At 41.0% G+C, this 12,258-nt stretch overlaps 1 protein-coding gene across 3 annotated transcripts in view; it reads right to left on the bottom strand.

Annotated features, from left to right (window-relative positions):
* Positions 1-3,546: 3,546 nt before the first annotated feature.
* The window catches only part of cdk16 (cyclin dependent kinase 16), a 27,718-nt gene continuing 19,006 nt past the window's right edge, over positions 3,547-12,258 (bottom strand). For all 3 annotated transcript variants that reach the window (XM_014134592.3, XM_014134594.3, XM_014134593.3), the window contains one exon: positions 3,547-11,440. In XM_014134592.3, coding sequence (XP_013990067.1) covers positions 11,403-11,440 — 38 coding nt within the window. In that variant the 3' untranslated portion in view covers positions 3,547-11,402. The remainder of the gene's footprint in view (positions 11,441-12,258) is intronic.

The following is a 12,258-nucleotide window of genomic DNA, read 5'->3' as shown; positions in this document are numbered from 1 at the left end:
CAGTTTGTTGAGTAGAGTGTTGGAGGCTATTTTATAGATGACATCACCGAAGTCGAGGACCGGTAGGATGGTCAGTTTTACGAGGGTATGTTTGGCAGCATGAGTGAAGGATGCTTTGTTGCGATATAGGAAGCCGATTCTAGATTTTAGATTTAGAAATGCTTATTGAAAGTCTCAATTACAGTGGATTTATCAGTGGTAACAGTGTGTCCTAGCCTCAGAGCAGTGGGCAGCTGGGAGGAGGTGCTCTTATTCTCCATGAACTTTACAGTGCCCCAGAACTTTTTTGAGTTAGTACTACAGGATGCAAATTTCTGTTTGAAAAAGCTAGCCTTTGCTTTTCTAACTGCCTGTGTATATTTGTTCCTAACTTCCCTGAAAAGTTGCATATCACGGGGGCTATTCGATGCTAATGCAGAACGCCACAGGATGTTTTTGTGCTGGTCAAGGGCAGACAAGTCTGGAGTGAACCAAGGACTATATTTATTCCTGGTTCTAAATGTTTTGAGTGGGGCATGCTTATTTAAGATGGTGAGGAAGGCACTTTTAAAGAATAGCCAGGCATCATCTACTGACGGGATGAGGTCAATGTCATTCCAGGATACCCCGGCCAGGTCGATTAGAAAGGCCTGCTCGCAGAAGTGTTTTAGGGAGCGTTTGACAGTGATGAGGGGTGGTCGTTTGGTCGCAGAGCCATTACGGATGCAGGCAATGAGGCAGTGATCGCTGAGATCTTGATTGAAAACAGCAGAGGTGTATTTGGAGGGCGAGTTAGTTAGGATGACATCTATGAGGGTGCCCGTGTTTACGGATTTGGGGTTGTACCTGTTAGGTTCATTGATCATTTGTGTGAGATTGAGGGCATCAAGCTTAGATTGTAGGATGGCCGGGGTGTTAAGCATGTCCCAGTTTAGGTCACCTAGTAGCACGAGCTCAGAAGATAGATGGGGGGTAATCAATTCACATATGGTATCGACGGCACAGCTGGGGGCAGAAGGAGGTCTATAGCAAGCGGCAACAGTGAGAGACTTGTTTCTGGAAAGGTGAATTTTTAGAAGTAGATGCTCGAATTGTACAGACTTGGATAGTAATACAGAACTCTGCAGGCTATCTTTGCAGTAGATTGCAACACCGCTCCCTTTGGCAGTTCTATCTTGGCGGAAAATGTTGTAGTTAGCGATGGAGATTTCAGGGTTTTTGGTGGTTTTCCTAAGCCAAGATTCAGACACGGCTAAGACATCCGGGTTGGCAGAGTGTGCTAAAGCAGTGAGTAAAACAAACTTAGGGAGTAGGCTTCTAATGTTAACATGCATGAAACCAAGGCTATTACGCTTACAGAAGTCAACAAATGAGAGCACCTGGGGAGTGGGAGTGGAGCTAGGCACTGCAGGACCTGGATTAAGATCCCCATTAGCTGTTGCAAAAGCAGCAGCTACTCTTCCTGGGGTCCACACAAAACATAATACAGAATTACATAATACTGAACATCATTAGACAAGAATAGCTCAAGGACAGAACTACATGCATTTTTAAAAAGGCACACGTAGCCTACATATCAATGCATACTCACAAACTATCTAGGTCAAATAGTTGACATCAGCAAACCGCTTGCCCACACAACACCATACAACTGTCTGCCATCTGCCCAGTACAGTAGAAACCGTGATTCATCCGTGAAGAGCACACTTCGCCGACATGCCAGTGGCCATCGAAGGTGAGCATTTACCCACTGAAGTCAGTTACAACGCCAAACTGCAGTCAGGTCAAGACCCTGGTGAGGATGACAAACATGCAGATGAACTTCACTGAGACGGTTTCTGACAAAATTATTTGGTTGTGCAATACCACAGTTTCATCAGCTGTCCGGGTGGCTGGCCTCAGACGGTAACGCAGTTGAAGAAGCCGGATGTGGAGGTCCTGGGCTGGCGTGGTTACACGTGGTCTGCGGTTGTGAGGCTGGGTGGACTTACTGCCAAATTCTCTAAAATGAAGTTGGAGGCGGCTTATTGTAGACAAATTAACATTACATTCTCTGGCAACAGCTCTGGTGGACATTCCTGCAGTCAGCATGCCAATTGTACACTCCCTCAAAACTTGAGTCATCTGTAGCATTGTGTTGTCTGACAAAACTGCACATTTTAGGGTGGCATTTTATTGTCCCCAGCACAAGGTGCACTTGTGTAATGATCATGCTGTTTAATCAGCTTCTTGACTTGTCACACCTGTCAGGTGGATTATTTTGGCAAAGGAGAAATGCTCATTAACAGGGATGTAAACAAATTTGTGCACAAAATTTGGGAGAAATATGATTTTTGTGAGTATGGAACATTTCTAAGATCTTTTATTTCAACTCATGAAACATGAGACCACACTTTACATGTTGCGTTTATATTTTTGTTCATTATAAATCATTGATTGGGACATTATTATAACATAAAATCTCTTCATCTTGAATATATCAACTGTATCTGTAAAATTGTTTTATTGTATCTAAAAAGAAGTTCACCAGGTGAACCGGTCTGTGAAGATTCCCAGCCCGCTGATCCCAGCCCACTGACTGATCTGATATACAATTTTTTTACTAACTTATTGAGGTTTCTTTTTTAATCCAGAGGGTGACATGTACAAAAAACAATGAAAGAAATGCACACAAACATACCCTCCCACACACTTCCCTGACCCGAAGAAAGCATGCCTCCCACCCCACCCCTTCCCATCCCACCCAGCAACTGAAGTTGCGTATCAGTCCCGCGCCCACCAATCCATCCCAAGTCTCCCCTTACATTCCCCCTAATCCCCCCGCCCTCCCCCACAACGATCAGTACCACCCCATTCCCGTGGGCCTGAAAGCAAAGAAAATAACAAAAGTCTAAAGTTTGTATGTGTTGGGCTTTAGCTGAGATTGTTCTTTACAGAGTCAAGTATATTTGTCCAGGGCTCAATTGTTCCTTCTTAGCACCATTCATTCTCACTGTTGATAATTCTGTTATAACTTCTCATTGTAACTGTATCCACTGGTTAAATGGGAGAAAGTGAGGTGGTGCCAGCAGTAATCTTCTCTGAGTGATTGAGAGATTTAATGAGTTATCATTGTTAAGTAACTATAGATGCAAAGCATTGAATATTTAAATGTATGCACTTCGAACTGAATTTTGTAACTTTGCCCCAGAAGCATTTAACTGCAGGGCACTCCCACATCATATGAAGGAATGTGTCTGATTTAGGGGACACTGTGAACAGTTGGGAGTTGGGGCCAATTTCATCGTAAAACGTTTCCTTGGTGTTAAATACAATCTGTGAAGAAAATAAACATGTTTAAATTGATGGTTCGGATTACAGGATTCCAAGGTCATATTTTTAAATTTTCTGTTTCAGTTGAGTTGTTCAGATTCAATTAGATCTGTGGACTTTTTAATGGCTAGCTCAGAATATGAGCTTTCCAAAAGTTGTTTATATATTAGATAAGTTCAGTCCTTTCGGGAGCCCAGATAATTTATTTAAATGTGATATACAATATTGAATAACACCATAAACCAGATAACAATCTTGAGAAATGTACAACTTTATTGAGCTATATATTTTTGAATACATAGAATTAACATCTTACAACATTTATATATTCAAGGTACTTTTCCATACTTAAATCATAACAGGTACAATGCAGTGAAAAAGTATTTGCCCCTTTTCTGATTTCTTCAAATTGTTGCATATTTTTGATATTGAATGTTATTAGACCTTCAACCAAAACCTGTGTAGACAAATAACAATCTGATACTTATTTAATAAAGAAAGTTATGAAACACTTAATGCCTCTGTGTGAAAAAGTAATTGCCCCCTTACACTCAACAACTGGTTGTGCCACCTTTAGCTGCAATGATTGCAACAAAATGCTTCATGCAGTTGTTGATCATTCTCTCACATCGCTGTGGAGCAATTTTGGCCCACTCTTCCATGCAGAACTGCTTTAACTCAGCAACATTTGTGGGTTTTCAAGCATGAACTGCTCGTATCTAATCCTGCCACAACAACACAATCAGGATTAGGTCTGGACTTTGACTAGGCCATTCCAAAACATAAAATGTGTTGCTTTTTAGCCATTTTCATGTAGACTTGATTGTGTGTTATGGATCATTGTCTTGCTGCATGATCCAGCTGCGCTTCAGCTTATGGATGGATGGCCTGACATTCTCCTGTAGAATTCTAGAATTCTCTGATACAGAGCATTGTTCCTCTAATGATGACAAGTCGTCCAGGTCCTGAGGTAGCAAAGCATCCCCAAACCATCACACTACCACCACCACCACCACCACTACGCTTGACCGTTGGTATGAGGTTCTTACTGTACTGTGTTTGGTTTTTGCCAGACATAATGGGACCCATGTCCTCCCAAAAGTTGACTCAAGTTTGCCAAATAAGTACCTGGAAGCACCCGGATGATCATCAAGATGCTCTATCGACAGATGACTCAAAAGTAGAACTTTAAGGACAACATATGGGTCCCGTTATGTCTGCTGAAAACCAAACACTGCATTCCACAGTAAGAACCTCATACCAATGGTGAAGCATGATGGTGGTAGTGTGATGGTTTGGGGATTCTTTGCTGCCTCAGGACCTGGATGTCTTGCCATCATTGAAGGAATCATAAATTCTGCTCTGTATCAGGAGAATGTCAGGCCAGCCGTCTGTGAATTGAAGCTGAAGCACAGCTGGGTTATGCAGCAAGACAATGATCCAAAATACACAAATCAAGTTTAGATCCGAATAGTTGAAAAGCAACACATTTTAAGTTTTAGTATGTTCTTGTCAAAGTTCAGACCTAATCCTGATTGAGATGTTGTGGCAGGACCTGAAATGAGCAGTTAATATTTGAAAACCAACAAATGTCGCTGAGTTACAGCAGTTCTCAACGGAAGAGGGGGCCAACATTCCTCCACAGCGATGTGAGAGACTGATCAACAACTACATGAAGCGTTTGGTTGCAGTCATTGTAGCTAAAGGTGGCACAACCCGTTATTGAGTGTAAAAGGGCAATTACTTTTTTACACAGAGCATTGGGTGTTGCATAACTTTGTTTATTAAATAAACAATATATGTAATTGTTGCGTTATTTCTTCACTCAAGTTCCTGTTATCTAATATTAAGTTTTGGTTGAAGATCTGATAACATTCAATGTCAAAAATAGAGAAAATCAGAAAGGGGCAAAGACTTTCACGGCACTGTATGTGGACTCAATAAAGCAATTTATAGTTTGCAGTTACTTGGAAGGAAATGGCTGACTTAAAGACACACAGAGCAATTTGACGGCTTCTGAGCAAAGTTCGGAAGAATCATATCATGCAATACTGCAGATAACTTTGGTATTGGACTGAGGCAAAAGCTGATGGCAGCCAAAAGCAAAGCTCTTTTACAACACACATTGAGGCGTGCATTTATAGCTGTGTTGTACACATTTGTTTGTTGATTAACAGTATATCAACCGGTAGAGACTATGAAATATCTTAATAAATCCAGTCAAAAGGTAATAAAATTTGAAATGTACAGATGCGGACAATATAGCAAAGCATTATATCACCAAAATATTTTTTTATAAAAGGAGAATTACACAACCAATGCTGTAATCATCTGTTCAAAATGGTGGTTTGTAAATGTTTTGCCTTTAAAATGAATTCTTCTTTAATGGGGAATATACTAACAGCTCATATAACCAAGTTCCTCACGTTGTGTAAAATGATGAGTCATTCAAAATAATCTGTCTATAGTATTATGGTCTTAATCCTCCCAATTCACTGGGGTGAGCTAGAATCGTGATGTGCTGAAGAACATTAATACACGCCCATTGAATTGAAGTGAAACTTTGGCTAAATCAAACCTCAGGAGGACAATTACATTCATAAAATACTATTCCGAGTGGCATTATTTGTGGATAAGTATTTGTAGTACTGTTACATTAAACAATTGAGACACTCAGAAGAGTGGATAAATACAGGAGAAAACATTACATTGGCCTAGTGACTGTCATGACTGGAAATATTTTCTTATATTGTCTGACTAAATGTATGTAGTTGTGAAGAAGTAAAGCATTTGCGTGAATTATTTTGCTTCCATAAAGCAAATGTGCCAAGCTCTGTTTTTCGCTGTATCTAGTCCATCTGACAAGTACTGGAAGATTGTGTATCGCTACCCAGAAGGGTGCTCTCAACAGTCAGCCATATATCTGTGGTATTTCAGTGTGTCACCGATATAATAACCACAGGTTCATAATGGTGTGGTATTTCAGAGTGTCACCGATATAATAACCACAGGTTCATAATGGTGTGGTATTTCAGTGTGTCACCGATATAATAACCACAGGTTCATAATGGTGTGGTATTTCAGTGTGTCACCGATATAATAACCACAGGTTCATGATGGTGTGGTATTTCAGTGTCACCGATATAATAACCACAGGTTCATAATGGTGTGGTATTTCAGTGTGTCACCGATATAATAACCACAGGTTCATGATGGTGTGGTATTTCAGTGTCACCGATATAATAACCACAGGTTCATAATGGTGTGGTATTTCAGTGTGTCACCGATATAATAACCACAGGTTCATAATGGTGTGGTATTTCAGTGTCACCGATATAATAACCACAGGTTCATGATGGTGTGGTATTTCACTTGAGAATTTACACTGTAGTCCTTTCCAAACCGCTGCTCAGATGGAAAAATAATAACTATTGCCGCAATCCAAAGAGCTTTTGAATATGCAAATCCAGTTTTTACGCACAGTTGACAGAGCCTATCAACCAAAAACATTCTCTTCACAAAACATCTTGAGCATTTACATATCCATACAATATACACACAGATCTAAAACATATTCAGAGGTGCAGCCATGAAGAACGTGTCAGAGAAAAATGTCAGTCTAATGTGTTGGTTGCTCCATAGGCTACATTCCATTTATATCTGCAACTTCCTGTAGTGTTATACCTACTGGATATGGCCCAGTTTCCCCAACCAACTATAGGAAGAACATCTTATCACAATGCTGTGTACTGCAGCCTCCCCATAACATGCCATTCCTAAACGCTATCAGAGCACCAACTTGTTTGGCAGGCTTCTGCATCAGACATTTGCCAAATGTATTGCTTGTGTTTGTTTAAATTCCTTTTCAAATTGTATGTTTTACAGTACAGTACCTACATATATACACACACACACCAGTTTACAGTACATGTTCATACCTTTTCAACCTCATCAACACATCACATGCCCATTAGATATGCTGGGCTGTATGGTAAAGCTGCTTCCAAACCAAGTCTCATTGCATTGTCCAAATTGCATTGTCCAAACTGTAATCCAACTCTGCTTGACAACTGAAGAACACCGTCTTAACCTCGGCACATACACCTTAGAATTGAACTTGTTTTGCTTTATAAAGAAATGTCAGTTTTATCAATACTGGAAACTACAAGAGGTTTCTTGTTTCTTGGCTCAATTTTAAAAAAAAATAAGCGCTTTGTCAACAGTGATATCAAAATCTCACTATTTGAATCCAAATGTAAAAGTGACAATGGGCAATAGAACAGTCTCCAGTATTTTTTTGTTCGACTTAAAGTTGTGACTTCATTGTTTTTGTGTTAGATATAAAGTAGTCAATCCACTGGGAAATCTGGACAGGGCTCACGTACTGTACAACAGTTATTGCGTAGTACAACAGTTATTGCGAAATATAAAATGGTACAAGAGGCGACTTCACAACCACAACCCGTCAGCCCTTCCATGGCAACATATCCATGCTTCTTATGACAACGTATATGGAAGAGCCCCTTTCACCATCACAGAAAAATTATAAACATAAAATCCAAATATCTACACCGATTATGTATTCTATGAACAAAGAAACCTTTTCTCATTAAAAGAATAAGAACACAATAACAATATAATCAATGATCATCGTAAGAAAACTATATTCTTATCTTCAAAATGACATAATGAGAAGAGGATCCTCATCTCATTGCACAGTCCTCTGCTCGGTTCCGTTAAAATAATCTACGGTTATTTACAACATACCATATTCTTTTTCCACAATATAACATTGCCGTGCTTCACGACACATATCCTCTGCTCTGACCGTCTGACTCGCTCTCTGGCTCTCTCATACACACACACCCAGACAGCACACGCTCACTCATTCACACTTACTAAGTTCACAACATCTCGCTGCTAGGATCACACCCCAACCCACCAAACTAACCCAAAGGTTGAGATGGTGAGAATTCATAACCAACTGCATTTCTCTCCAAGTTACCGCCTCAATCCAAAAATGTATACTTTGGTTATTTGAGGATTGAAACACATCATCTATCCCCATTCAAAATGACGAGCCAGAAATTTCAGATGACAGTTTTATGCATGTTCACTTTGGTTTTCACAGATTCCACATACTGAAGTGCTTTAGAACAATGGTTCCCAACCAGGGGTTCTTGGCCTATCCACAGGGGTTCTTGGCCTATCCACAGGGGGTACTTGAGAAGACTCATGAGACCATAGGCCTACTGGTAAAATGTACATGGGGTACTTCGGCAGAGAAAAATTTCAGTTGGTGGTAAGGTAAATGATAAAAGGTTGGGAACCACTGCTTTAGAACAACAGCCATGGTTAATAGGTGGGCTAACTACATCAGCAGGCGGTGTAAAAGTAGTGACACTGTGTCTGGTGCACGCTCTCACTCTCCTCAGAATGATGACCACACATCACTCTGTACACAGTGGGGCAATTTGCAGACTGTCTCTTTCACTCCAAACAGGTAGATGTGTAAACACAATTACATTACACCCAACAATACTGTACCCTGTGCCCTAAAAGAGTCATTAAACCTATCAGGGTTGTGATGTTTCACTGAGGAAGCTCAATTTGTATTGGATGCATGTCTATATAATCAATAAAGAGATCTCCATCTCCAGGTTTTTGGTACAACGGTTCCCCAAATTCCAGAATTCCTGCAAGAATGAGGAGAATTCCTGTAAGTGCTATGGATTCCTCAGAGAACTGTAAAATGTTGTGTGAAAATAGAACAGAAGTGCTGCATTTTTCTTTCAAACCATTGTACCATATCAGCCAAGCACAGCATTATGAAAATAAATAAATAAATACAACATGAGGATTTCCCCCAAATGCCACCAAGACACTGTTTGGACTAATGTACCTGGTACTAAACTAATATCCCCCTTCAATGATTATGGAGATGGGAGTGATAGACTGTAATACCTTGCTGTGGTGGAAATGGGAGGAATAGACTGTAATACCTTGCTGTGGTGGAGATGGGAGGAATAGACTGTAATACCTTGCTGTGGTGGAAATGGGAGGAATAGACTGTAATACCTTGCTGTGGTGGAAATGGGAGCAATAGACTGTAATACCTTGCTGTGGTGGAAATGGGAGGGATAGACTGTAATACCTTGCTGTGGTGGAGCTGGGAGGAATAGACTGTAATACCTTGCTGTGGTGGAAATGGGAGGAATAGACTGTAATACCTTGCTGTGGTGGAAATGGGAGGAATAGACTGTAATACCTTGCTGTGGTGGAAATGGGAGGGATAGACTGTAATACCTTGCTGTGGTGGAGCTGGGAGGAATAGACTGTAATACCTTGCTGTGGTGGAAATGGGAGGAATAGACTGTAATACCTTGCTGTGGTGGAAATGGGAGGAATAGACTGTAATACCTTGCTGTTGTGGAAATGGGAGGGATAGACTGTAATACCTTGCTGTGGTGAAAATGGGAGGAATAGACTGTAATACCTTGCTGTGGTGGAAATGGGAGGGATAGACTGTAATACCTTGCTGTGGTGGAAATGGGAGGGATAGACTGTAATACCTTGCTGTGGTGGAAATGGGAGGGATAGACTGTAATACCTTGCTGTGGTGGAAATGGGAGGAATAGACTGTAATACCTTGCTGTGGTGGAAATGGGAGGGATAGACTGTAATACCTTGCTGTGGTGGAAATGGGAGAGATAGACTGTAATACCTTGCTGTGGTGGAAATGGGAGGGATAGACTGTAATACCTTGCTGTGGTGGAAATGGGAGGGATAGACTGTAATACCTTGCTGTGGTGGAAATGGGAGGGATAGACTGTAATACCTTGCTGTGGTGGAAATGGGAGGAATAGACTGTAATACCTTGCTGTGGTGGAAATGGGAGGGATAGACTGTAATACCTTGCTGTGGTGGAAATGGGAGGAATAGACTGTAATACCTTGCTGTGGTGGAAATGGGAGGGATAGACTGTAATACCTTGCTGTGGTGGAAATGGGAGTGATAGACTGTAATACCTTGCTGTGGTGGAAATGGGAGGGATAGACTGTAATACCTTGCTGTGGTGGAAATGGGAGGGATAGACTGTAATACCTTGCTGTGGTGGAAATGGGAGGAATAGACTGTAATACCTTGCTGTGGTGGAAATGGGAGGGATAGACTGTAATACCTTGCTGTGGTGGAAATGGGAGGGATAGACTGTAATACCTTGCTGTGGTGGAAATGGGAGGGATAGACTGTAATACCTTGCTGTGGTGGAAATGGGAGGGATAGACTGTAATACCTTGCTGTGGTGGAAATGGGAGGGATAGACTGTAATACCTTGCTGTGGTGGAAATGGGAGGGATAGACTGTAATACCTTGCTGTGGTGGAAATGGGAGGGATAGACTGTAATACCTTGCTGTGGTGGAAATGGGAGGGATAGACTGTAATACCTTGCTGTGGTGGAAATGGGAGTGTGGAAGACCAAGGTGAGACACTACAGCCTCACCGTATTATTCCTCCCTCAGTTAGAAGACAACTCGAATTAACTTTCACTTATTCAAGCCTTGTAATTTTTCGAATTATTCCTTCATTGTGGTATTATACAATCAAAAATAAAAAGGTTCTAGCTAGGGGTATTACCATATCATTGTGCATAATTTAAGTGAGTTGAAAACTTTGGTCCAAATCCATTAAAATGTACGGGTGATGATTATTGCATTCAAAGAATGTCCTGACATGTCTAAATTTAATTATACAGGACTGCAATTATGTCAGCCTGTAAACTAAAGATCACAGTAGTTAGCTATACAAGGGAAAAATGGTAAGGCTTTCTTTGCCTGTCAGCATTTACAGTATACGTGATGGTAAAAGTGTGTCTGTGACAGTAAACGTTTCTATAGAGGAGAGAGTGCATATTGAGAGCAAACTAAGAAGAAAAACAGGTATCCTCCTCAGCCTCGTCTTACATGTAAACAGCTAGTGAACCTCTCTCAACACTAAATGGACCGACAATGACAATTCAAAAGGTATAAAGAAGATGAATATGTATCCCTTCATCGCACACGGAAATGTCTCAGCTTCTCGTCCCCTCGTTTGTCCGTCTCTCTCGCTCCACTCAGAAAAGCAGGCTCTGTCGTCGAGATATGCTGTTCACTGTGAGGAGAGAGAGACAGTGAGAGGAGTGACAGACAGTTCCCAGGAGGAACACTCATCGTCATCATCATCATCACAAGTACTTGAACAGAGACCAGAGGGAGAAGGTTCCATCAGGGTAAGAGAGGTGCTGCTGCTGACAAAGGAGATACCGTATGAAGACATACAGCACACACAGTGATACATTGACAACGGAAATAAGTAGCACTTGTGTCAAAATTCAACACAAATGTGTGTTTTGTGTCCGCATCATTACATTCCAAACCATCATGCCCTCCATGGACGTCACAAAAATATTTAAAATAAATTCAAGTACAGATATTGGGAGCATTACGGTATTATTTGACACTAGTGCCGTATTTTCACTTTGCATTGTCAAAACAGGGCCCACAATACAAATTCAGTGTTGAAACAGATGAATGTGTTTAGTAACCATGCTGAATGATCTATCAGGGCGTTGGCCCAGAGAGAGAGAGAGAGAGAGGAGCAGGAACAAACATAGGGTTTTCATACAGGACAACTCAGTGGGTAAGGTCCCTACAGGCAATGTGTCACATCAGCATTCCCCTTTGGTGTGTCAGGAAGGGGAGAAATGGAAATTACTCTGAATTCATCTCAAATACACCAAGTCCTGGGAGGCCGAAAGGGGTACATTTTTTGCATGTAAAAAAACTATACGGAGTATTCCACAGTATTAACGTCAAACATAGTTGAAGTAAACTGTACTTTTCCCTTCCGCATTGTTGATAAGCTTCAAGTAGATAGAATAGCAGCAGTGTTGTAAATGAGAATGAGTCAGAGATCCACCCTCTCATTAT

The sequence above is a fragment of the Salmo salar genome, chromosome 13 (assembly GCF_965601325.2).
Source record: "Salmo salar chromosome 13, fSalSal1, whole genome shotgun sequence".
Taxonomy (NCBI): Eukaryota; Metazoa; Chordata; class Actinopteri; order Salmoniformes; family Salmonidae; genus Salmo; species Salmo salar.
Note: the sequence above shows the minus strand (reverse complement) of the source record. Positions and strands in the feature narration are given on the sequence as shown.